The sequence below is a fragment of the Carlito syrichta genome, unplaced genomic scaffold, assembly GCF_000164805.1.
Source record: "Carlito syrichta isolate Samal-C Ts95f unplaced genomic scaffold, Tarsius_syrichta-2.0.1 Scaffold288448, whole genome shotgun sequence".
NCBI classification, from domain to species: Eukaryota; Metazoa; Chordata; class Mammalia; order Primates; family Tarsiidae; genus Carlito; species Carlito syrichta.
The window spans coordinates 178,481-206,425 of NW_007232544.1; the positions used below are offsets into that span (position 1 = coordinate 178,481).

At 41.9% G+C, this 27,945-nt stretch overlaps 1 protein-coding gene across 3 annotated transcripts in view; it reads left to right on the top strand.

Annotated features, from left to right (window-relative positions):
- ASH1L (ASH1 like histone lysine methyltransferase) overlaps positions 1-27,945 on the top strand; it is a 202,012-nt gene that overhangs the window by 68,208 nt on the left and 105,859 nt on the right. For all 3 annotated transcript variants that reach the window (XR_002481715.1, XM_008053776.1, XM_008053777.1), the window contains exon 4: positions 20,985-21,086. Coding sequence is in view for 2 of the 3 variants with exons in the window: in XM_008053776.1 (XP_008051967.1) it covers positions 20,985-21,086 (102 nt within the window). In the remaining variant the exon portion in view is untranslated. The remainder of the gene's footprint in view (positions 1-20,984; positions 21,087-27,945) is intronic.

The window sequence follows — 27,945 nt, forward strand, 5'->3', positions numbered from 1 at the left end:
ATTTCTACAGTTAAAAAAAAATTAATTGCTAGGCCAGGCTTGGTGGCTCATGCCTATAATCCCAGTACTCTGGGAGGCTGAGGTAAGAGAATTGCCTAAACCCATGGGTTCCAGACCAGCCTGGGCAACTTGGCGAGACCTCGTCTCTACAATCAATCAAAAAATAAGCTGGGCATGGTGGCGCATGCCTGTAGTTACAGCTACATGCAAATTTGGAATTCTGCTTCTCAAAAAGATTGGAACACCTGGCCAGAATCAAGTCATAATTCCTGGTTAAAAATGGTAGTTGGGGCTCACTATTAGGCCCCCTTTTCTGCTGCTTGCATTCTTTTGTTTGTCACAGTCCATGGATTTTAGTTGTGTGTGTATGTTTTGTTTTTGTTGTTTGTTTTGTTTTTGTGTTTTTTTTTTTGAGTCAGGGTCTCACTCTGTCATCCAGGCTGGAATGTAGGAGCACAATCATATCTTACTACAGCCTTGACTTACTGGACTCAGACAATCCTTCCGCTTTAGCCTCTCAAGTAGTGGGGAACATAGATGTGTATTACCAGACCCAGCTAATTTTTGATGTTTTGGTAGAGACAAAATCTTCCTTGTTGCCCAGGCTGGTCTTGGATTCCTGGTCTCAGCAACCCTCTCGTCTCAGCCTTTCTAAGTGCTGGGATGCCAGGTATGAGCCACTGTACCTGGCCTGTTGTGTATGATATCTGGCCCTCTTCGACTGTTTAAAAAGGGAATATTTGAATTTGAGGTCCCTAACATAAGAGTTGTGAGAAGGAGCTTATAAAGGATGGGGAAATTGAGGTAAAGGTGTTGTGAGATAACAAGTTAGGTTGTATCATTTACATGAACATTGAAATCATCCAAGAGGGCAGTTACAGGTGGTGGAGTGAAAATGATGACTCTGAACTTGGTTTCAGGGTCATCTGGGAACAAGAGAGATAGCAGGGAAATCTAATATATGGCAGGGAAATCTAATATATGGAAAACTATCTGCTTTAAGAATAAGAACTTGTCTTTCATTTTCTTTAAAATCTAACATACAGAAACCACTAAGACTTCTCTGAAGCCACTATTCTGGCACCAATTCAACAGGGTGTTGTACAATCTAGTTCATTTTTTATACTAACTACCTAGAGTTAGTAAAGACCCCAAGTAAAGAACAAAATCCATCATAAGACTGTTTCTACTTCAGGTGCCTATCAGAAATTTCAGTGTTCTCAAGCCACTCATACTTCTGTCTGACCTCCTGAAAATTTTGGGATTCTTCTTACAACCCCCTCAGTTTTGATAATTTATGAAAATGACTCATAGAAATTACTAAAAGCACTATACTGTGATTACAGTTTTATTACAAAGGATATAGATCAGGAGCAACCAGTTGAAGAGATGCTTAGAGCAATGTTTGGTCCTACAAGAGTACACAGACTTCTGTGCCCTCTCTTTGCAAATTCTGGGCACTTTACCCTCCCAGTATATCTTTGTGTTCGCCATCGTAGAAGTTCCACCCAACCTCAGTGTACAAACTTTTCACTGGAATTTTATTATGTAGGCATGCTTGATTAAATCATTGGCCATGTTATTGAGCCCAGTCTACAGTTCCCCTCCACTTCTGAAGGTTGGGTTGGCCCAAAATTCTCAACCCTTTAATGATGTACTTGGTCTTTCTGGTGACCAGCCCCAGTCCTGAAGTTATCTGAGACTCCACCGTAAGTCACCCTATTGGCATAACAAAGATATTTTCACTCAGGAAATTCCTAGGATTCCTGAAGCTCTGTGCCAGGAGTAGAGACAAAGTCCAGCTATAGTCTTTATTGACTACTGTATTTATTATTATATATTACAGGTCTAAATTCTTTTGTTAATTGCTCTCTGTCTTGGAATCTCACCATCTTTTTTACAATTACTCTTGATAAATGAATGGAAATGCAACTTGATTTTCTTCTTCTTCTTTTTTTTTTTTTTGGAGTTAGAGTCTCACTCTGTCATCCAGACTGCAGTGCAGTGGCATGTTCCTGGCCACCGCAGCCTCGACCTGCTGGGCTCCAGCGATCCTTCTGCCTCAGCCCTCCAAGTTGCCAACCCAGCTAATTTTTTGATTTATTGTAGAGACGAGGTCTTGCCTAGTTGCCCGGGTGGGTCTCGAACCCATTGGCTCAGGCAATCCGCTCACCTCGACCTTCCAAAGTGCTGGTGGGATTATAGGTTGAGCCACCGAACCTGGCCGTAACTTGTATTTCTAATAGAAACTTAAGGTAGTTTTTTCAAGTAGACATGAAAATAGGTTGAGCTATCTATCCTCTTAAATAAACCCAGGTGATAAAATATTTTAGTTAAGCAAAATACTAGACAAAATTAAATCTCATGTGTTTTATATTTTGACCACTTTGAATGTTACAGTTTGAACACTGATTCTTGTTATGGTAGCAACCAACTAGCAGGAGTCATGGGCAATTAGAGAATTCACTCACATCAGATCGATGTAGTAGACAGGTTTATTGAGTGTACTGCAAGGGAGCAGCGGGCAGGGCCACTATAGAAGAGCCGTCTGCCCCAAGCCAGAGGTTTGTTGTCCTTATACAGGAGCTGACCTGTTTTTGGTTTCTACCATGCAAATGAGGGATTGAAACATGGCAGTTCTGATTGGTTGGTGTTCGACTTTGATTATAGGCCGCTCAGTTTGAAGTTAACACAAGATGGCTCTTGTCTTATAAAATATCTTCCACATTCTGCCCTGACGTATAGCCAGTATCAAATCTTTGGCACTTGAGTAACTGCCTCATGTAGCTGCTTTTTGCTGAAGAGGGGTGATATTGTACTGGCCCTACCTAGGATTGTTGGTCTGTCAAGGGTTCTTGTGTGCCAGTAGTTGGAATAAGAGATCCATATGGATAAGTAGGGGCGATTTGATTTTGTGTGTGTGTGTTGGAGTCTTACTTTGTCATCCAGACTAGAGTGCAGTGGCACGCTCACAGCCACTGTAGCCTTGACCTGTTGGGCTCAGGTTATCCTTCTGCCTCAGCCTTCCAAGTAACTGAAACTATAGGCATAGGCCACCCTGCCCGGCGAATTTTTTGATTGATTATAGAGATGAGATCTCGCCAAGTTGCACAGGCTGGTTGTGAACCCCTGGGATCAGGCAATCCTCTTGGCTTTGCCTCCCAAAGTGCTGGGATTACAGGCTTGAACCACCATGCCCGGCCTGGGCAGTTTGATTAAAAATCCTTTGTAGCTTGGGCTAAAGGGCTCAGTGGAGGTTGAGTTTCTAATGGTATGGGTTGGAAAACTTGTCAAAGCATTTTCTGAAGATGGAACTGTTGGAATCTGAAAAAGATAAACTTGATAAAAAGATTAAAGAGTGATGACCCTACAGTTAGGAGGAGGAATATAGAAATGAGGGGTCCCAGAAAGGGAAGGAGCCAGGAAAGCCAGGACTATTTTCTTCCCCAAGAATTCCATCCTCCTGTTGCCTCTTGGCATTATCTAAAAATGATCAATGTGTTCTTGTACCTGTCCTGATTGATTTACTCAAAAGCAGCAGTCTTCCTTTAGCTTAGCACAGACCCCCCCACTCTCCCCTACTAGCAGCAGTAATGACTGTGAGGGAATTAATTTGCCCCGGATAGTATTTAGTGAGGATGCAGTTTGTTTATTTTTTATTTATTTATTTATTTATTTTGAGTTGGCGTCTCACTCTGTTACCCAGACTAGAGTGCAGTGGCCGCTCCCAGCCACCGCAGCCTCGACCTGCTGGACTCCAGTGATCCTTCCGCCTCAACCTTCCAAGTACCTGAAACTACAGGCGCGTGCTACCATGCCCGGCTAATTTTTTGATTTATTATAGAGATGAGAGCTCGCCAAGTTGCCCAGGCGGGTCTCCAACCCATGGGCTCAGGCAATCCACACACCTCAGCCTCCCAAAGCACGGGATTACAGGCTGAGCCACCGAGCCCGGCTGCAATTTGTTTATTAATAGCAGCCAATTCCATAGATATTTTGTTGACTATGTGGTGGGCTACACCAGTTCCATATACCCTTGTTGTGGCCCCTGAGGGTCCTAGGATTGTGGTGATCCCAGTGAGGACAGAAATTAAGGGGCCAGCTCTTTGTTTTCTATGATTATGGGTAGTCACTTGAAGAGGATCAGGGCTGGACCTATGTATTTATGTATGTGTGTATGTATTTTTGAGTTGGAGTCTCACTGTCACTCAATAGCCTCTTCCTGCTGGGCTCAGATGATCCTTTCACCTCAGCCTTCCCAGTAGCTGGAACCACAGGTATGTGCCACCATGCCCAGCTATTTTTTTTACTTATTGTAGAGATGCGGTCTCGCTATGTTGCTCTGGCAGATCTCGAACTCCTGAGCTCAGGTAATCCTCTCACCTCCACCTCTCAGAGTGCTGGGATTACAGGCATGAACCACCGTGCCTGGCTGGGCTGAACTCATTTAAAAACAGAAGCATGGGGAATACAAAGACTAGCAAACATAACCCAGTCCAATGGGTAGGCAGACAGGAATAAGCTTGGGTTCCGCATTCATAAAGGATATCTATCTGAAGAAGGATGCATGCAGACATATGATAAAGAAGAGGTCGTTGGGTGGCATTTTGCCAGTGTGTATGTGAAAAGATGCTCGCAATGAGGTAAAACATCCTCTTGGGACAAAGTAGGAGTCAGTTCTTGGCTTGTCATAAATATTTCCTGACTGGATATGAGGAGGAGAAAGTGGGCCCTGATAGGTACAAGGGGCAGGTGGCTTAATGGGAGCAGTTAATTCCCTGGTAAAGGAGGGTTCATCTAGAATGTTAGAAGAGTCAGTGGGTCCATGACATTTAACAAGGAACATTTGGAAATTTTTACACAGGTCAGAATTTTTAGGTAGAACCATGAAAGCTTGAATATAAATAACCTCAGACCATTTAGAGGATCCACAACAGAAAAAAATCAAGCTGCAGAATAGTATTATAGGTAAGAGTCCCATTTAAGGGCCAGGCGTCTTGGTCCAGAAGGTTGTACTATGGTCAGGCGATGTTTTTTTGTTTTGGTTTTTTTTTTGAGTTGGAGCCTCACTGTCGCCCAGACTGGAGTGCAGTGGCCGCTCCCGGCCACCGCAGCCTCGACCTGCTGGGCTCCGGCGATCCTGCCGCCTCAGCCTTCCGAGTAGCCGGAATTACAGGCGCTACCACGCCCGGCTGATTTTTTGATTTATTGTAGAGATGAGGTCTCGCTGCCCAGGCGGGTCTCGAACCCGCGGGCTCAGGCAATCCACTCACCTCAACCTCCCAAAGCGCGGGATTACAGGCTGAGCCACCGAGCCCAGCTTGTTTTTGTTTTTTTTGATTTGGAGTCTCACTCTGTTGCCCAGATTGGAGTGGAGTGCCGTGGCTGCTCCCAGCCACCGCAGCCTCAACCTGCTGGGCTCCAGTGATCCTTCCACCTCAGCCTTCCAGGTAGCCGGAATTACAGGCATGCACTACCACGCCCGACTGATTTTTTGATTTATTGTAGAGATGAGGTCTCGCTGCCCAGGTAGGTCTCGAACCTGTGGGCTCAGGCAATCCACTCAGCTCAGCCTCCTAAAGGCGCAGGATTACTGGCTGAGCCACCGAGCCCGGCAAGGCGATGTTACATAAAAAGATTAGACATTTCCTTTTGAGAATTTGAGCATCAAACTTATTCCAGTTCTTGAAGATACAGCCCTGGAGCAAGTCTGAAGGAATTGAGGGGCTTTGTCCCAGATAGGAACAAAGAAGTTACCACTGTTTCTCTCAGAACATCCTTTCAAGGGAAAAGGGAATAGGTGACATCTGCTTGGGGACACAAGGTTTGCTCTATAGGGGCATCCTGACAAAGATAACCTCCTGGTGCTAGGGTAGATGACACTAAGTCCAAAGACTCTGAGTTATCAGTCCAGGTCCAAAGAAAGAAATGAGATCAAGGGGAAACTACAGGGTCAAGGGAAAACGCAAAATAAAATAAAGCTATGTGAGGTTACCTGCTCTAATAACATTGGAGCAAGATGGCTGGCTGTGTTCACAGGAGAAAAGCAGAGATGAAAGACTGAACACAAGTGATGTGAGGGCTGAATTTGGAAACTACCAAGAGTGGCCTCTGTTGGGGTCTAAGAACTCCACTTCTCAGTGCTCACGGCCCTGTAAGAGCCCAGTTAGGGAGGAAGGAGAAGAGAAACTAGTGTCTCACATAATGTGTGCAGATTTTACCCAGGACGAGGAGCTGCTACCAACCAACTGCACTGCATGTTGGGAACGAAGAGACAAAGAACAAAGGGGCAACTGGGCGCAGTGGCTCACGCTTGTAATCCCAGCACTTTGGGACGCATAGGTGAGAAGATTGCCTGAGTCCAGGGGTTTGAGACCAGCCTGGGCAACTTGGCAAGACCTCGTCTCTACAATAAATAAAAAATGTAATTATAACCTCATCAACAAGGGTACCTACATAACCACTGTTTGTATGCCTAACCCTGAATTGTACCCCACATCTTTATAGGAAAAAAAGAGAAAGTAATAATGCTACTTTAAAAAAAAAATGTAATTATAAGAAAAACCAGTCAAAATTGCTACAAAAGAAATCAGCGAGAAAAAAGGCAAAATTTAAAGAATTGTAATCATTTCCTCACTTCCCATTCTGCAGCCTCCAGAATGCTAACATTTGTCACTATGCAAACTGCTCTTCAGTTCACAAAAGACAACCAAACTGATAGAGTCAATCATTTACTTTCAATCCTTATGTGAATGATAAGGACTTAAGGGCAGTGGTGATCATGCGCTGCTACACAGAGACCTTCTGGTCCTGCCAGGAGTTGCTGGACCCCAACTCGGAAACAATTTTTTTTTAATTAGCCAGACTTGGTGGTACACATCTGTAGTCCCAGTTACTTGGGAGGCTGAGACAGGATTGCTTGAATCCAGGAGATAGACTGTAGTGAGCTAAGATAATGCTACTGCCCTCTAGTGTGGGCAACAAAGCAAGACCACATCTTAAAAAAAAAAATTAAATTTTGACCCAGTGTGGTGGCTCATGCCTGTAATCCCAGCACTTTGGGAGACTGAAGCTACGGGATTGCTTTAGCCCAGAAATTTGAGACTAGCCTGGGCAACAAAGTAAGACCTTGTGTCTAGAAAAATTAGAAAATTAACTAGATGTGGTGGCATGCATATTTATTCCCAGCTATTCAGTAGGCTGAGGTAGAAGGCTCACCTGAGCCTAGTAGAATGAGACTGCAGTGCCATGATTGTGCCACTGCACTCCAGCCTGGGTGACAGAGTGAGACCTAGGCTCAAAATAAATTGAAAATAATTCATTTTACATTTAATATTATGTTTAAATACCCCCCAAACTATATACTCTGTATTAAAATACTGTCCAGCCAGGTGCGGTGGCTCAGCCTGTAATCCCGCACCATGGGAGGCTTAGGTGAGTGGATTACCTGAGCCCATGGGTTCGAGACCTGCCTGGGCAACTTGACAAGACCTCATCTCTACAATAAATCAAAAATTAGCCAGGCGTGGTAGCGCATGACTGTAGTTCCAGCTACTTGGAAGGCTGAGGTTGAAGAATTGCTGGAGCCCAGCAGGTTGAGGCTGCAGTGACCAGGAGCAATCACTGCACTCCAGTCTGGGCAACAGAGTGAGACTCCAACTTAAATAAAATAAAATAAAGTAAAATAAAATAAAATAAAAAAATAAATAAATAAAATACTGTCAATCACCTTTGGAACGTTGTTATCCTGAAGCTACCCAATGACCATAGCTGGGGCAGCTTAAGCAACAAAATAAATACTGAGAGTATTGGATTATAAGCTAAAAAATAAACATCCATGCTGATATAAATAAATAATAGACTAAATGAATGCATGACAGACAATGGACAAATCTTCCCTACTGAAGAATTCCAAATAATATATGTAGATCATCCCCTTTCTGGAAGTTAAGTTTCCTCTTCTTGAATATGTGCTGGACTTGATTACTTAATTCCGAAGAAAATAATATGGAGCGGGAAAGATAATAAAATTACGGTGAAGAGACCTGGCAGACCGCATCCTAACAAAGTGCAAGGTTAACTTCACCAGTGATAAGCCATGATGATACCATGTACTCCCTGATACAATATGTTAAGAAGGGAACTTCATCCGTGCATATTTGTTTCAAAAACCCGTAACCCCAGTCTAATTAGAAAAAAATAAAAACAAACTAAGGGACATTCTACAGATACTGACTAGGACTACTCAGAAGTATCTAAGGACCTGAAAAAATAAACTTTTACAGAACAGAGGTGACTAAGGAGACAACTAAATACAATGTCTACAACTGAATACAATGTGATATACTAGATTGAAATCTGGAACAGAAAAAGGACATGAGTGGAAAAATTGGTAAAATCTGAACAAAGTCTGGAATTTTCTTTAGTATTATAATGTTAATATATTGGCTTTGACAAATATACCATAGTTGGGTAAAATCTTTGCAATTGGATGTCCTCTCTCAGCAGACATAAAGAAATTGTTGGTAGGCCGGGTACGGTGGCTCAATACTGGAATCCTAGCACTTTGGGAAGCCAAGGTGAGAGGATTGCCTGAGCCTGCGGGTTCGAGACCTGCCCGGGCAACGTGGTGAGACCTCATCTCCACAATTAATAAATAAATTAAGGCATGGTGGTGCACACCTGTAGTTCTGGCTACTTGGAAGGATGAGGCAGAAGGATCGCCCGAGCCCAGCAGGTCAACGCTGGGGTGGCCATGAGTGTGCCACTGCAGCCTGGGCAACGAAGTGAGACTTCAACTCAAAAAAAAAAAAAAAAGAAAAAGAAATTGTTAGTGATTATATAGGACAAACTTACGAAAGTGCAAAATTTTAAAAAATGAACATTTCCGGTTGAATGTGGTGGCTCACACCTGTAATCCCAGCACATTGGGAGGCAGAGAGGCAAGAGAATTGCCTGAGTCCACAGATTCAAGACCCAGACTGGACAATTTGACAAGACCTCGTCTCTACAACAAATCAATAAAAAAAATTTACCAGGCGTGGTGGCACATGCCTGTGGTTCCTGCTACTTGGAAGGCTGAGGATGAAGGATTGGCTGAGGAAGAAAGATTGCCTGAGTCCAGCAGGTCAAGACTGTGGTGGCTGTGAGTGTGCTACTGCACTCCAGTCTGGGTGACAGAGTAGGACCCCGACTCAAAAAAAAAAAAAAAGTTTCCTTGAATTTTTCCATTCAAATTACTTGAAAAAACAAATACAGAGATGGAATATGTACTGAGATATGGTCGATCAATTGAGAATTGGTTTTCAGAAGTCAAGAGTGTGTCCTTCCACATCTTTAGACAACAGGTGGGACAATATTTGACATATTATTAATGTGGGAGGAAGAAAACGAGACTCTACTCTGTATTGTCTGTTCAAGTAGAAAAACACCAGATAGAAGATATCAAACAAATTACAATTGCACAACATGTATCAGTGAACCTGCAATGCAAGTTGGCTGTTTCACATATTACCACATGTTAGAAAAATATAAGATAAAAATTTTGATTTTTTTATCATAAATAAGTTATTCAATGTCCAAAATTCCATTATAAGCCAGTTACCATTACAGTAAAATAATTGGTTTTAATGCTATACTATGCAATATAAAGTGATTCGTTTTATTACTATTTCATAAAAAATGCAGTCAAGTTACTGGTATGTGATCAGTGAGATGTCACCAAGTGCAAAGGGTAGGAAAGTTGGGTGGTGGATATATGAGAATTCTCTATGTGTACTATCTGCAACTTTTCTGTAAATCTAATTTTTTTGTGTGTGTGTGAGTTGGAGTCTTACTCTGCCAACCAGGTTGGAGTGCATTGGTACTCTTTATGTCCAGTGCAACCTTCACCTGCTGGACTCAGGTGATCCTTCTGCCTCAGCCTTTCAAGTAGCTGGACTACAGGTGTATACCACCACACCAGCTAAGTTTTTGATTTATTATAGAGACGATGTCTTTCCAAGTTGCCTAGGCTGGTCTTGAACCCCTGGGCTCAATCGTCTTGCCTCATCCTCCCAAAGTGCTGGGATTACAGATGAGAGCCACTGTACTTGGTTTGTAAATCTAAAATTATTCTAGGCTGAATGCCTTGACTCTTGCTTGTCATCCCAGAACTCTGGGAGACTGAGGTGGGAGAATTGTTTGAAAATTATCTGAATGTGATGGTGCATGCCTGTTGTCCTAGCTACTTAGGATGCCGATTTGGGAGAATCACTTCAACCCAGGAGTTAGAGGTTAGGTTGAGCCATTATTGTGCCATTGTACTCCAACAGGGGGAGGGGGAACATAAATTTAAAAAAAAAAAAAAAAAAATATATATATATATATATATATTCGAGAATAATGTACAAATTGTTAAGTAAAACATATCTCCAAGTGACAACTTATTAAGGAAAAAATAACAAATATTTTGTATTGTATTCAGTGGATTTAGTTAGGATAAAACAGGCATATTTCATAAGTTACTGATGTAAATTTCAGTAAAAATATGTGAAATCAGATCAGGGACACAGGCATATGTAGCCTAGAGCAAGGCATTTAATGTTTCTCTCCTTGTTTCAAAGATGAGGAATCAAACTAACTTGTCACTTAAACATTTTTGGAGTAAACAATTTAAATTTCATGAAGCTTTAAGAAGAATAACAGGTCTAATTGTTTTATAAATGATGTAGATCTAGTAGCTTATTTTTCAAACTTATATTCTTTCTAATACTAACTGTGATAGACGAACATAAAATCAGCTTAATGCAAATAAAATTACATATTGAGGTGAGGCCAGGGAGAGAGAGGAGGGTTAAAAAAAGCGAGGCCAGGTTTGTTGGTTTCATCCAATCTTGATGTGATTCTATTTAATTAACCTATATGTGGTAAATAGGAAATAGGTCTAGTGAGAGTTTCTTAAAACAGACTTTAAGCTGGATGCGGTGGCTCACATGTAATCTCAGCACTTTGGTAGGTGGAGACAAGAGGATTGCCTGAGCCCACGCGTTCAAGATCAGCCTGGGCAACATGGCGAGACCTCACCTCTACAATAAATCAACCAACTTTGCTGGGTGTGGTGTGCATGCCTGTAGTTCCAGCTACTTGCAAGGCTGAGATGAAAGAATCACCTGAGCCCAGCAGATTGAAGTTGCCATGGCTGTGAGTGTGCTAATGCAATGCAACCTGGGTAACAGAGTGAGACTCTGACTCAAAAAAAAAGAAAAGAAAAAGAAAAAAGCATATTCACTGTAAAAGCATACTGGCTTTTACAGTGAATACTGAATTTAGCTTTTTTGTTCGCTTTATTTGTTGTTGTTTTGTTTTTTTTTTTGAGTTGGAGTCTCACTCTGTCGCCCAGACGAGTGCAGTGGCCGCTCCCGGCCACCGCAGCCTCGACCTGCTGGGGGCTCCAGTGATCCTTCCGTCTCAGCCTTCCAAGTAGCTGGAACTACAGGCGCGCGCTACCATGCCCGGATAATTTCTTGATTTATTGTAGAGATGAGGTCTCGCCAAGTTGCCCAAGCGGGTCTCTAACCCGCGGGCTCAGGCAATCCACTCACCTCAGCCTCCCAAAGCATAGAATTACAGGCTGAGCCACCGAGCCCAGCGTTGTTTTGTTTTTCTGGTGTCAAGACTTTGTCATCCAGACTGGAGTGCAGTCACTCAAGTAGCTTGGACTACAGGTATTCACTACCATGTCTGGCTGGGTTTTTTTTGAGTCAGAGTTTCACTCTGTCACCTAGGCTGAAGTGCAGTGGCACACTGCTCACAGCCACCACAGCTTCGACCTGCTAGGCTCAGGTGATCCTTCTGCCTCAGCCATTCAGGTAGCTGAAACCACAGGCATGTGCTACCACACCCAGCTTATTTTTTTACTTTATGGTAGAGACAAGATCTCTCCATGTTGCCCAGTCTGGTCTCAAACCCCTGAGCTCAGGCAGTCCTCTCACCTCCGCCTCCCAAAGTGCTGGTATTACAGGCTTGAAACACCGTGCTCAGGTAATTTTTTTTTTTTTCTTAATTTTTGTAGTGATAAAGTTTTGCTGTATTTCCCAGGCTGGTCTCAAACTCCTGGGTTCAAACAATCCTTCTGCCTTGGCCTCTCAAAGGGCTGACATTACAAGTGTGAGCCACCACACCCAGCTAAGTTTTTTGTGGGGGGTGTCCGGGGGGAGTAGTGTCTCACTTGTTGCCAAAGCTGGAAGCAGTGGCATGATCATGGTTCATTGTAGCCTCGCCTCCTGGCTTCAGGCAGTCCTTTTGCTTCATCCTTCCAAATAGCTGGGACTATAGGTCCATGCTACCACACCTGGCTAATTTTTTTTTTTTTTGGTAGAGAAAGAGTCTTGCTATATTACCTAGACCGGTCTTGACTGCCTGGACTCAAGTAATCCTCCTACCTGGGTCTCACAAAGTACTAGAGTTATAGGCCTGAACCACTGCGCCTATCCTTGTTTTCTTTTTGTTTCTTTTGTTTTGTTTTGTTTTTTTCTTTTTTGAGTTGGAGTCTCACTCTGTCACCCAGACTAGAGTGCAGTGGCTGCTCCCGGCCACTGCAGCCTCAACCTGCTGGGCTCCGGAGATCCTTCCGCCTCACCCTTCCAAGTAGCCGGAATTACAGGCATGCGCTACCACACCCGGCTACCTTGTTTTCTTTTTAAATGAATAGTATAAGCATTGATCAGAATGTTACTGATAGGAAACTCGGCTACTCAGTGCTTGTAAAATATAATAAATAAGCACAAGATGTAGTAAAAGGAGTGTGATTTTATTTCAAAAGCCAGCAATTGGAGAAATGTCCAAAATCATGCCTAAAAAATTTTTTTTCAAAATTTAAGGCTGAGGATAGGACAATTTAAAGGGAAAGAATGGAATGAGGATTTTCTGGGAGTGGAACAGGGAGCTGATCTTGTTTCAGTGGTTGTCTTGAATTCTTGTCCATCTGAATAGTTAGCAATATTGTCCTGATTGTGGTCAGGTTATAGATTAATCCCCACCCCCTTTTCGAGTCAGAGTCTGACTCTGTCACCTGACTGCAGTGCAGTGGCACACTCATAACCACTGCAGCTTCCACCTGGTCTTGCCATGTTGCTCAGGCTGATCTCGAACTCCTGAGCTCAGGTAATCTTCTCCCCTTTGACTCCCAAAGTGTTGGGATTGCAGGTGTGAGCCACTGCGCCTGGGCAAGGTAACCTTTAAACAATGGGATCTCCATACTCTGTTTTCCAGTGTCAGCCTCTGGAACAGCATCCGGAATTTCCCAAGCTAGTTTACAATTAGATTTAAAAGGAAATCTTTAATGTGTAAGCTATGAAAGAAAAAGGCTTAAAACAGTTTCTCAAAAACTGAAATGGAAATTCTCGTGACAACTATATACTGAATTCAGGTGATTTTTCTAGTGGTGTGTATAAGATACTCCTATGTAGCAGAAAAAAGGAATAAATATTCCCAGCACTTAGAAATGACAAATATTTGAGGTGATGGATACCTTACATACTTGACTTGATCATACACATTCTGTGCATGTAACAGAATATCACGTGTCTTACAAATATGTGCAAATATTATGTATCAATTCTAAAAAGAAATTTTTTAAATGATAGGAAAAAGATACACCCATAAGTGTGGACATGTAGAGGTGAGAGCAGAAAATTTGTAGTAGTGTGATTACTGTAGTTATGGGAATTTCCAGAGGAATTCCATTTCAGTGAATGAACTGATTTGGTCATTATGAGAAAAAGCCTAATTACAGGGAGAAAAACATACTTTTTAGCTTAAAAACCCACCAGTACAAGCTCGGAGTCATTCTCTCTTGTAATGCATTTAACTGCTGAGTCAGATAAAATGTATTGCTTTCTGGAAATGTGTTTCCCACTATTGGAAACGGCTGTTTTTATTGTGGAACCAAGTTTTTTTTGTTTTTTGTTTTTAGTTGGAGTCTCACTCGGTCACCCATACTGGAGTGCAGTGGCCCCTCCCGGCCACCTCAGCCTCGCCTACTCGGCTCCGGCGATCCTTCTGCCTCAGCCTTCCAAGTAGCCGGAATTACAGGCATGCGCTACCACGCCTGGCTGATTTTTTGGGTTTTTTTATTGTAGAGATGAGGTCTTGCTGCCCAGTCGGGTCTCGAACCCGCGGGCTCGGGCAATCCACTCACCTCAGCCTCCCAAAGGCGCGGGATTACAGGCTGAGCCCCAGAGCCCGGCTGGAACCAAGTTTTATCTCACCATTCAACTCATTCACAGAAAGCTTCCAGGGTTGCTATGATCTGTGAACCATTCCAAGGGATTCAGAACTTGAATCTGGGAACAAAAAAACTTGATGATCAGAAGTTTCTAAATAGTATGGTATTTTATGTTCATATTCTTTTACATTTTTTAAATGGCCATTTTTATTACAATAAATTTTGATTCAGTCATTGTTTAACAGACATTTCCAAGTTGCCTTGACTTATACATAAATAATAAGAGGAATTTCTTTTTAAAAACTAAACTTTTGTAACAGGATTTAATTTTGGTGGAAAGGAACAATACAAATGTTTGAAACCTATTTTTATTTTTATTTTTAAATTTTTTTTAGTTGGAGTCTCACTCTGTCACCCAGACTGGAGTGCAGTGGCCGCTCCCGGCCACTGCAGCCTCGACCTGCTGACCTCCGGCGATCCTTCCGCCTCAGCCTTCCGAGAGACCTATTTTTAAATATTTTATTTTATTTTATTTTGAGATGGAGTCTCACTCTCTCGCCCAGGCTGGAGAGCAGTGGCATGCTAACGGCCACCCCAGCATCCACCTGCTGGGGTCAGGCGATCCTTCCGCCTCAGCCTTCCAAGTAGCTAGAACTAGAGGCGCATGCTACCACTAATTTTTTTTCTTTGATTTATTGTAGAGATGAGGTCTCACCAAGTTGCCCGGGCTGGTATCATACCCATGGGCTCAAGTAATCCCCTCACTTCAACCTCCCAAAGAGCTGGGAGGATAAGCTTGAGCCAGCCTGGCTCAGTAGTTCAGCCTGTAATCCCGCGCCTTTGGGAGGCTGAGGTGAGTGGATTGCCTGAGCCTGAGAGTTCGAGACCCCCCTGGGCAACTTGGTGAGACCTCATCTCTACAATAAATCAAAAGTTAGCCAGGCGTGGTAGCGCGCGCCTGCAGTTCCAGCTACTTGGAAGGCTGAGGCGGAAGGATCGCCGGAACCCAGCAGGTCAAGGCTGCGGTGGCCGGGAGTGGTCACTGCCCTCCAGTCTAGTCGACAGAGTGAGACTCCAACTCAAATAAATATATAAATAAATAAATAACTCGAGCCACCGTGCTCTGCCTTAGATATTTTTAAATAAGTAAATAGCATCTTTGATTTGACTGCTGCATAGCATCCTTCCAAATCTAACACACTTAATCTGCTTTTCCATAACTTACCCAAAGATATTTCTGGCATTAGAAATGTCAAACATTCTGCTCATTTAAGCCATTTCCTAGTTAGTTGAGCAAACAGAGCATGACCAAATTCATATTATATTGTTATAAAAGTTTTAACAGGACTTTAGGCTAAAGAAAAATATATTTTATCCAATAAACTGTTGGTTTCACTCACTGTTCATTTGCTAATTTATATTTGGTACCAAGGGAATATGTGTTTTTTTAGCCTAGAACACTCAAGACTTTATTGAAGTAGCTGAGTATTTGGTCTCATGTATTTTGGGTAACCCCTTGCCCACCACAGACATTATTGTCAGTGGGAATTTTCTTTATTCTTATATCTTTGCGCATTTGACTCTATCTTCATACCCAGGCATCTGTAAAAGAAGTGTTTCTTTTTTATCTTAGATTTGCTTCATTTCCTTTTATGTAGACATCAGTCAAGATCTCTTGTGACAAATCAGCTTGAGAGTTGGCTTCTGTTCATTTTCGTATATAAAAGATTCTTATTTCTTTATAATCCAGTTATATTCTTTTTTCCTTTTTCAACTTTCTGACATTCTTGACCCTGATTTCATCTTATGGTTTCGCTTATTTAAGTACCATCTTTTTCCCTTTTGGTCTAATTGGCAAAGATGTTTCTCCAATGACTGTCTTTATAGTTAAAACTTCATCAAATGATAACTAAATAAAATCCAGAAACTCTGTAATCAAAACTACCTTACATTTCCACATTTGTTTTTAATTCTTAATTTCCTCTGTATTAGTCCTCTTTTTAATAAATCTCTCTTTCAGTCTTCCTCCTTACTAGTAGTCTGCTTTGTTTACTTGAGGACCTTTATTTCCAACCAAAAGACAATTCTTTACCATTTATGCTGAAGTTCAATTTTATTTGGATGCATATTCCCTTAAAACATATGTATATATATAATTTCTTTTTTTTTTTTTTGAGTTGGAGTCTCGCTCTGTCACCCAGTCTGGAGTGCAGTGGCACGCTCATGGCCACTGCAACCTCAACCTGCGGGGCTCAGGTGATCCTTCTGCCTCAGCCTTCCAAGTAGCTGGAACTAGAGGCACACACCACCATGCCCAGCTACTTTTTTTGATGTATTGTAGAGATGAGGTCTCGCCAAGTTGTCCAGGCTGGTCTTGAACCTATGGGCTCAGGCAGTCCTCTCACTTTGGCCTCCCAGAGTGCTGGATTATAGGCATTAGCCACTGCACCCGGCCTTATATATAATTTCTACATCATTTATGTATGCACAGTTTCTAAACATATTTCTGAAGCTATCGTTGTCTGAATAGTGAGACACCTAATGGTGTTCTACCTAATAAATTCACAAACTGATGAATTCCCGTTTATATTTTTAATTCACTTCTGAAATACTTGATTATTGTGCTTTATATTTTATTGAAATGAGAAATGATAGGAACTCTGATATCTAAAATTATTTGTGTTCTCTGTGTGTATTATGTGAGGAAGTATCAGATTTTCTTAATGTAATGTAATACATATAAACCTCTTTCCTTTGAGGAATGGAGGGTTTTCATATACCCTCTAGGCAGATCTAAAGTGAGATGTGAGCAAACATTTGTCACACAACGAAGACAGCAACAAAAGGAGTTAAGTAGGAGAAACAGAAAACTACTGTCAAGCCAGGTATCTCACGGTTCTGACTCATCTCTTGGAAGCGCTCTGGAATAACTGGTGAAGAATCAGTAAATTACAAAATTGCTTCAGAGGAACTTTTTCCTTTCTGCTAGTACCTACCAGTTTTGGAGGCATCTGTCCTAGTAGTACTTCTTAATTATATTCACTTTATGTTTAAGACAAGTGCTTGATATTATAGTTCAGTTCCAGCTCCCTAATTGGGCATAAGTCCCTTGCTTTTTTTTTTTTTTGAGTTGGAGTCTCACTCTGTCGCCCAGACTGGAGTGCAGTGGCCGCTCCCAGCCACCGCAGCCTCGACCTGCTGGGCTCCAGCCATGTTTCCGCCTTCCAAGTAGCCGGAATTACAGGCATGTGCTACCATACCCGGCTGATTTTTTTTTTTTTTTTATTGTAGAGATGAGGTCTTGCTGCCCAGGTCGGTCTCCAACCTGTAGGCTCAGGCAATCCACTCACCTCAGCCTCCTAAAGGTGTGGGATTACAGGCTGAGGCACCGAGCCCGGCTAGTCCCTTGCTTTTTAATCTTTATTTTAATATTGAATGTTTGTGTAAGCATGTCAGTAACATAAGTATATAGTCTAAAAATGTCATGATAAACCTAAGGAGCCAAGTTATTATGTAATAGACACTAACATTTATAAAACACTGAATTTTATAAAATGATACTATATTGCATTATCTCCTTTGGGACTAACAGTGATACTGTGAGTTTAGAGTGCTTTATTAAACCAAAGTTAAGGCACATTTACTTCTGTAGTTTCTCTCTAGTTTAATTTATAGCAGAGCCAGGACTGAAACCCAGGATGCCTTACTCCACAGTCCATGTACTTAAGTTATACTACATTCAACTCTGAATTATATTCTGTTTTAAGTTTAAAAACATAAATAAATATTGGTTTCTGTTGAAATGGACATGCTGGTTCTCTCTGGGCATTATCTTGTTCTTCCGTAGCCATGTAACTGCCAAATGGCACTTATAGGGCAGTATTAGAGATAATGTTTTCAGATTTCATATGATTTCTGATGTTAGGCTAATTTGAACATACTTGAAACATCTTGAGCAGGTTGCTACTTCTTGTACTTAAGTTATAGCATCATTTTCCAGTCTTAAGCTTGATTGCTTTACATCATTAGGTAATGTTTTTTCAGATATCCTCATCTTCTTAGTGGTTCTGTAAGCACTGTTTTTAAATGAAATATTCTAAAACTAATAATTACCAAGCCATAGAGATCTCTATCTCAGGGATACAACTTTGTTCTCTTTAAATACAAAATATTGTTAAGAATAGCTCTGTTCTATATGAATGGGGAATTCAAGTAGACTTTTCAAAATGAAAAACAAGAACCTTTCTGAATGAAGTTTTATTCTACTCTCCTTTTAAATTCTAAGAATAGGCTGCTGGCTTCCATTACTTTCAGGAAATGAAAAATGGCTCAGAAGCTAAGTGAGCTAAGCCATCTCTCTCTCAATTGTTTCAGTTTCTCAGGAATTGCTGTACAATGCTGCCAATAACGGTCTCCGGGGATCTGACCCCTATTCCACCTCCCACTGCCTCCTCTGCAGCTCCAGATGCCACCAAAAGAAGGAGCTTTGAAGAAAGTACCTGTACCCTCTTTTACCCTGAGGTGGGTGAGGCCAGGCAGGGTGATTCTCAGGATATCCTGATGATCAAAGGTATAGTTGACACCTTCATCAAGACTTTCTTGAAGATGATCAAGAAATTTGGGAAACGTTACCAAATAGTCTAGGAACTGAAGATGAAGCTCATGAATGGATGGCACAAATGCTACCTGAAATGTAATACATGATGATATGCACATTCCTAAATAAGCTCCTAGAGGGCAAAGACTGTTATAGTCTTTATCTCTTCCCCCACCATCACAATGTCTACGATACTACCAAGCATATAAACTATACTCATTAATGTAAGTGTCTGAGAGAGAAGACTTTATAAAGTGCTCTCAAACCCCTTCTTCCCCTAGTGTTTAATCTACAATTGTTTGTCCATTCATCAGGAATGGTGATAAAGTTGAATGATATCTCAAACTTCTTGGCAACTGCTGTCTTCTGTCTTGGCTATGTCTCTGGGTAGGAAATATTTATCTAATCAGTATATTAAGTTTTCGGTATTAATTCTTAAGTCAGGTCTTCACTGATGCCTGGGCTTATACTTCTTAAGTGTTTTTTGCAATAGTTCGTTCTTTAGTGGAAATCTTATCTCATCTGAACCATACTCCAGGGGCATTTATTATATTGTTGGATTTAAATGTCACTTTTGTATCTGTACTGTTAAAACATCAATTTCCCCAAAAGTCAAACTTGTTGCTCTTGAATGGCAACACATAGTCCTCTATTTCACCTGAGCAATGCTGACTGTAGCCTACTATTTACAGTGATGTGATTTAAGATACTACTTAATGAAAGCAAAGCTCATGGTCTACTATTTGTCTTAGAGAAGGGGAGATATTACAAACTTGGCTCCATTCAGTTCTTCTGACCCTAACTTGTCCTTCAGTGAATTAGTCACTTCATTTAGAAGTTAACTCTTAATCACAGGCAGATCTTAAGAACTTCATCCTCGGGTATTTAATTTCTTATACCTTTTGTGTCTCCAGTTTATATGTAAGGGTTTTTATTAGTAATTTGTTTCCAAGTTAGAAGTGAGCATTTCAGAGTGCTAGTAGTTTATTGACCAATATGAGGTAGATGTTCATTATGTATTCTCAACAGCTGACTTTTTAGTTTATAAGGAATATAATATCAATATATTTTATTTAGGAAAATAATCTTACCTGAGCAACATACTTTTCTCTTGAGCAAGAGATGTGTTAAAATTATGCTGAGCCAGGTACGGTGGCTCACGCCTGTAATACCAGCACTTTTGGGAGGCCAAGACGAGGATTGCCTGAACCCAGAGGTTCGAGACCAGCCTCAGCAACTTGGTGAGACCCTGTCTCTACAATAAATCAATACAAATTAGTCGGACATGGTGGCAACGCCTGTAGTTCCAGCTACTTGGAAGGTTGAGGCTGAAAGATCACCTGAGCCCGGCAGGTTGAGGCTGCAATGACTGTGAGCATGCCACTGTACTCTCCTCCCTGGGTGACAGAGTGGGACTTCAGCCCAAAAAAACAAAAAAATTATGCTGTATTGATTTGATGTTTTGCTAGAATTATGAGACTGTTTGAAAGGAAATTTATTTTCTTTGTCTTCATGAGCTTTTATGTATATAACCAAGGAATCTTAAGTGTACAACATTCAAAGAGATTTATTCAACTTATGGATAAATTAGTAGCCAGTTCTTCCAGAATTTGCTATGGAGGAAAAACATCAAATGTGAAAGTGATTTCTGTGAATTGGATAGGATGTGTGAATTTAAGGTTCAACTCTTTACTTTTCACCTCTGATTCTTTTAAATGAAACACTCAAATTGGACTTACTTTTCTCACATCAACTGCTTTTAACAAATTGCATTGTAAGTTTTGTTTGTCAGTTAATGTGATGAATTTTAATCAATAATCAGGATCAGATTTGATTGGAATATTGCTTGTAAGTTTTATCCATATTTTAATAATGTTTTATAGTAGTAATACATGAAAACTAAAATATACTGTGTATTCTTCTGTTAAAATTATTTTTCCTTCTGCTAATGTAATAAGAGAAAATATGTATATGAGACCTGTGAAATTCTGATGACACCACCTAGTGTGACATATCTTTTGCTTATTTTTCTCCTGTTGTCAGCTTACAAGTCATAATTATTATTATTATAGGGAATGGCAGTGGCAGCAACTAAAATATTACAGTTGTAACACAAAATCATTTAGTATTATTTTTAGACTTGAATCTTTCTATGATTTCTATCTTTTTCTGTTTCTTCAGGTTCCCAGCCAACCTCAGATAAACCCTCCCAGCGACCGTCAGAGAGCACAAACTGTAGCCCTACCAGGAAGAGGTCTTCATCTGAGAGTACTTCTTCAACAGGCTAGTACTATATGTTTTAAGATAGTTTCCCAACTGTTACTTGTGAATAAAGACTTACAATAGAGTATTGTAGGAAAAACCCAAAGTAGTCTTGGTGTGTGAGAATCAGTAATTATGTATATTGAAATAATAGTCTTCCGTTTTTAAAAGTTGAATTAAGTTAAAAGTATATGTTGTATAATGGTGGGTGTGAGTTGGAGCTATTTATTAAAGAATTAGATATGCATAAAATTGTTTAGTAAAGTAATAATTAGTAATAATTTCCAAAGTAGCATTAACAAATCTCTAGAGATATGCAAAACAAGAGGTAGTGAGAAGAATCTCTATTGATACTTCTAATACTTGTTTTTCTTTTTTTTTTCTTTTTTTGTGTTGGAGTCTCACTCCGTTGCCCAGGCTGGAGTGCAGTGGCACACTCCGGCCACTGCAGCCTCGACCTGCTAGGCTCTGGAGATCCTCACGCCTCAGCCTTTTAAGTAACCAGAACTACCGGCATGCACTACCACACCTGACTAATTTTTTATTTATTGCAGAGACGAGGTCTCGCCAAGTTGTTTGGGCGGGTCTTGAACTCACGGTCTCAGACAGTCCACTCACCTCGGCCTCCCAAAGTGCCAGAATTACAGGCTGAGCCACCAAGCCTGGTCAATACTTATTTTTTAACCCAGTGTCTTAATTTCTAATGTTTGTACATGTGTTTGTTTATCTGTTTTGAGTTGTAGTCTCACTGTTGCCCAGGCAGGAGTGCAGTGGCACCACAGCCTCGACTTGCTGGGCTCAGGCCATCTTTCTGCTTCAACCTTCCATGTAGCTGGAACTACAAGTGCATGCCACCATGCCTGGCTAATTTTTTGATTTATTGTAGAGGCAGGGTCTCATCAAGTTGCCCAGGCTTGTCTCGAACCCATGGGCTCAGGCAGTCCTTTGGCCTCAGCCTCCCAAAGTGCTGGGATTACAGGTGTGAGCCACCATGCCTAATTTGTATATTTTGAAATATGTACAACCTATTCATACAATATAACATATTTGTACAATTTATACCGACATTTTTGGTGTGCTTCTAGGTTGGAGTGAAGTGGTGTTATCACGGCTCACCACTTCTGCCTCAGTTTTCGGAGTAGCTAGGACTACAAGCTCGCATCTGTAGTTCTAGTTACTCAAGAGGCTGAGGTGGAAGGATCGCCTGAGCCCAGCAGCTCGAAGCTACGGTGGCTGTGAGCGTGAGATTGCTCTCCAGCCTGGTTGACAAGAGTGAGACTGACTCCAAAAAAAAAAAATCATCTCAACTTAAAGCAACAAAGGCATATATTTTGTTCATGCTGTTACCTGCCATCAAGAGTTGTTCTGTGTTGTTTTCCCTCTAGGACCCCAGCTGACAGGGAAGCCTATATCTGGAATGTTACTTGTGTTTAGGCAGAGAGGAAAGGGCCATAGTAAAGAGTTAGCTGGGCCAGGTACAGTGGATCACAACTGTAATTCAAAAACGTTGGGAGTCTGAGGCGAGAGGATTGCTTGAAGCCAGGAGTTTGAGATCAGTCTCGGCAACATATTTTAAAAATTAGCTGAACCTGGTATTGCGTGTCTGTAGTCCCAGCTACTTGGGAGGCTGAGGTGGGGTGATTGCTTGAGCCTAGGATTCCAAGGCTGCACTGAGCTGTGATTGTGCTACTGCACTCTGGCTATAAAAATTTATGAGCATAGGCCAGGCGTGGTGACTCATGCCTGTAATCTTAGTATTTTGGGAGTCTGAGGCAAGAGAATTATTTGAGCCCAGAAGTTCGAGACCACCCTGGGCAACATAGTGAGACCTCATCTCTTCAAAAAATAAATTAGCCAGGTGTGGTGGTGTGCACCTATAGTATCAGCTATTTGGGAGACTGAGGTGGATGGATCGCCTGATCCCAGGAGATCAAGGCTGCAGTGAACTGTGATTGTGCCACTGCACTCCAGCCTGGGTGACAGAGTGAGACCCTAACTCACAGAAAAATATTTCTGCATAGATGACATATGTTACTTCCCAAATTTTATTTCAATACTAAAGTAAATCACATGGTTAAGTCTTAATGTCATTGGGGCTGGGAACTAATCCTTTCAAAGGAAGGTTAGCAAATTTTTATGAATAATTTACCATGTATGTTCCTAGAAAAGTGCTACAACATTATAGTGTAGAGAATGGAGTATGGTAAAAGAAATACATGAAGAAAGAATAGATAATAGCTTCAGATTTGGATATATCAAATTTGAACTGTCTTTGGAGTATTAATGTAGAGATGTTGAATAGACACAATTGGAAGTAGTAGTTTATAGTTTGAAAGACATCTGGGCCGCACTTGGTGGCTCAGCCTGTAACCCTGTGCCTTGGGAGGCCGAGATGAGTGAATTTCCTGAGACTACAGGTTCAAGACCCGCCTGGGCAACTTGGTGAGACCTCATCTCTATAATTTAAAAAAAAAAAAAAAATTAGCAGGGCGTGGTAGCGCGCGCCTGTAGTTCTAGCTACTCGGAAGACTGAGGCGGAAGGATCGCCGGAGCCCAGCAGGTCGAGGCTGCAGTGGCCAGGAGCATGCCACTGCACTCCGGTCTGGGCGACAGTGAGACTCCAATTAAAAAAAAAAAAAGACATTTGTGGCAGAAAACTACCAGAGAGAGAGAGAATGTGTGTGTGTGAACCTGAATTTGGCAGTGAATGAGATCAATCACAAGGGAGAAAGTGGGGTGAGAGGGATGGAGACCTAAGAAACATTAGCATTTGAGAGAAGTGGAAGAAAAGATTCATGTCAGCAAATGAGCTATAAATAGGAAAACCCAAACCTTATATATCCTGGAATGTAAATTCTATAAATAGGAAAAGCCAAACTGTACATGTCACAGAATGAAAAAGGACATACTGCAGAGTGCAAAAGAATAGTCAATGTTGCATGTTACAAAGAGATCAAGAAAGATATGGTCAGAAAGGGTCAAATGAAGCTGGGCCCATTGGCTCATATCTGTAATCCCAGCATTTTGGGAGGCTGAAATGAGAGGATTGCTTGAGCCCAGGGGTTCAAGACCAACCTGGGCAACTTAGCAAAACCTTGTCTCTACAATAAATGAAGAAAAATTAGCTGGGCTTGATGGTGCACTCCTATAGTTCCAGCTACTTGGAAGGCAGAGGTGGAAAGATTGCCTGAGCCAAGCAGGTTGAACCTGTGGTGGCCGTGTACATGCTACTACACTCCAGCCTGGGCAACAGAGTAAGACTATGACTCAAAAAAAAAAAAAAAACCTAAAGTGTTGTGACAATTTCTCATACCAAGGAACTTGGGATATGAACAGTTTAATTTGAGAACAATAATATGTGTTAGTGATTGTAGACTCATGTGCTATAAATAGCTGAATGCTACAGTGATGGAAAGTTAATCAGAAAAGGCTTCCATAAACTTTACATTGAGGCTTAAAAGATATAAAAAATATCCCATGACTGAAGATGTAAGTGGTAGAAGAGTAGAAGGCCTTATGATATTGTAGGAAAACCATGTACTTTTGAGTTAGATGATGTTAATTTAGTTTTAGTGATAATGCATAACCTTACACAAGTTATATAAGCTATTCAATGCAATTTCATTAACAAAAATTACCCTTAATAAAAATACAGTATACATCATAATTTCCACATGGATTTAAACCATGACTAATAACATGAAAAAGCTGTGTCATCAATAAATTGAGGCTACTTCTGTTTACCTTGTAGACTAGTAGAGATTAGAGTAGATTTATGTAGAGCTCTTATCACTGAATTACCTTGGAGTAAATGGTAACTTCTATGGTTACTGCTGCTACCTTTTGATCCTTCTCCTATTAATGAGGGTATGGAAATGAAAATTACTTCAGGCCAGGCTTGGTGTCTCAGCGTATAATCCCAGCACTTTGAGAGGCCTAGGCGAGTGGATTGCCTGAGCCCGCGGGTTCGAGACCAGTCTGGGCAACTTGGCAAGACCTCATCTCTACAATAAATAAATAAATAATTAGCTGGGCATGGTAGCGTGCACCTGTAGTTCTGGCTACTTGGAAGGCTAAGGCGGAAGGATCGCTAGAGCCCAACAGGTAGACACTGGGGTGGCCGTGAGTGTGCCACTACACTCCAGTCTGTATGACAGAGTGAGACTTCAACTCCAAAAAAAGAAAGAAAGAAAGAAAGAAAATTACTTCAAACAGAAGGGAGACAGGGTGGTGTGGTGGTTAAGAAAAAAAGAGAAGATTGCAAAGGTGATTAAGCCCATTCAATTAGCAACCTTAATTTTTAAGTCTTTGTTGAGTACTTGGCCCTGCTTGCGTAGAGTAAAACTCCAAAAAGGTGGACTGAGAACAATCAGCGATTTGTAATGAAAAATTCCCAAGCAGGATCTGATGGCTCATGCCTGTAATCCCAGCACTTTGGGACAGGGAGGTGAGCAGATTGCCTCAGCCCAGGCTTGAGACCAGTCTTGGCAGCTCTGCATGACCTCATTTCTACAATAAATAGAAAAAATTAGTTGAACCTCATGGCAGGCACCTGTAGTCTCAGCTACTTGGAAGCCTGAGGCAGAAGAATCACCTGAGCCCAGCAAGTTGAAGCCGCAGTAGCTGTGAGCATGCCACTGCACTCCAACCTGAGTAAGAGAGTGAGACTGACTCCAAAAAAAAAAAAAAAATACCCAGAATGTTTTTCCTTTTTTTTTTTTTTTTTTAAAGAGATGAGTTCTCACCAAATTGCCCAGGCTGATCTCAAAACCCTGGGCTCAGGCAATCCTCTCACCTCAGCCTCCCAAAGTGCTGGGATTACTGAAGTTCCTTTTTTATTTTTATTTTATTTTATTTATTTATTTTTTTGAGTTGGAGTCTCACTCTGTCGCCCAGACTGGAGTGCAGTGGCCGCTCCCGGCCACCGCAGCCTCGACCTGCTGGGCTCCGGCGAACCTTCCGCCCCAGCCTTCCAAGGAGCCGGAACTACAGGCATGTGCTGCCACGCCTGGCTAATTTTTCTATTTATTGTAGAAATGAGGTCTCGCTGCCCAGGCGGGTCTCAAACCCACCGCCTCAGGCAATCCACTCACCTCAGCCTCCCAAAGGCGCGGGATTACAGGCTGAGCCACCGAGCCTGGCTTGAGCTCAGGGTTTTGAGATCAGCCTGGGCAACTTGGTGAGACCTCATCTCTACAATAAATAAAAAAATTAGCTGGGCAAGGTGGCCCACACCTATAGTCTCAGCTACTTGGAAGCCTGAGGCAGAAGAATCACCTGAGCCCAGCAAGTTGAAGCCGCAGTAGCTGTGAGCATGCCACTGCACTCCAACCTGAGTAAGAGAGTGAGACTGACTCCAAAAAAAAAAAAAAAATACCCAGAATGTTTTTCCTTTTTTTTTTTTTTTTTTAAAGAGATGAGTTCTCACCAAATTGCCCAGGCTGATCTCAAAACCCTGGGCTCAGGCAATCCTCTCACCTCAGCCTCCCAAAGTGCTGGGATTACTGAAGTTCCTTTTTTATTTTTATTTTATTTTATTTATTTATTTTTTTGAGTTGGAGTCTCACTCTGTCGCCCAGACTGGAGTGCAGTGGCCGCTCCCGGCCACCGCAGCCTCGACCTGCTGGGCTCCGGCGAACCTTCCGCCCCAGCCTTCCAAGGAGCCGGAACTACAGGCATGTGCTGCCACGCCTGGCTAATTTTTCTATTTATTGTAGAAATGAGGTCTCGCTGCCCAGGCGGGTCTCAAACCCACCGCCTCAGGCAATCCACTCACCTCAGCCTCCCAAAGGCGCGGGATTACAGGCTGAGCCACCGAGCCTGGCTTGAGCTCAGGGTTTTGAGATCAGCCTGGGCAACTTGGTGAGACCTCATCTCTACAATAAATAAAAAAATTAGCTGGGCAAGGTGGCCCACACCTATAGTCTCAGCTACTTGGAAGCCTGAGGCAGAAGAATCACCTGAGCCCAGCAAGTTGAAGCCGCAGTAGCTGTGAGCATGCCACTGCACTCCAACCTGAGTAAGAGAGTGAGACTGACTCCAAAAAAAAAAAAAAAATACCCAGAATGTTTTTCCTTTTTTTTTTTTTTTTTTAAAGAGATGAGTTCTCACCAAATTGCCCAGGCTGATCTCAAAACCCTGGGCTCAGGCAATCCTCTCACCTCAGCCTCCCAAAGTGCTGGGATTACTGAAATTCCAAAGATTACACATAGAGGCATTTAAACTCTATAAACTGTAGAGTCTTTGGGGGTGATTGTAAAGACCCTATGTATATTACACCTTGGCTGAACTGAAGTATCTCTGGAATGGGCCATTTGCAGTGGCTCATGCCTATAATCCCAGCAATTTGGGAGGCCTAAGCAAAACAGGGAGATCTCGCTGTAAAAAAAAATTAAGAAATAAGCCAGGCATGGTAGGTAGCTTGCTTGCATCTGTAGTCCCAACTGTGGAAGGCTGAGACAGAAGGATCGCCTAATGGCCCAGGAGGTCGAGGCGGCAGTGAGTTGTGATCTTGCCACTTTACTCCAACCTGGGCTTAGCATGAGATCCTAACTCAAACAAACAAACAAACAAAATTCGGGATTTAAAAACATAGAATGAGCCGGGCTCGGTGGCTCCCGTGCTTTGGGAGGCTGAGGTGAGTGAATTGCCTGAGCCCGCGGGTTTGAGACCCGCCTGGGAAACTTGACAAGACCTCATGTCTACAATAAATCAAAAAAAATCATCCGGGCATGGTAGCGCATACCTGTAATTTCAGCTACTTGAAAGACTGAGGGGGAAGGATCGCCGGAGCCTAGTTGGTCGAGGCTGCAGTGGCTGGGAGCAGCCACTGCACTCCAGTCTTGGTGACAGAGTGAGACTCCAACTCAAAAAAAAAACA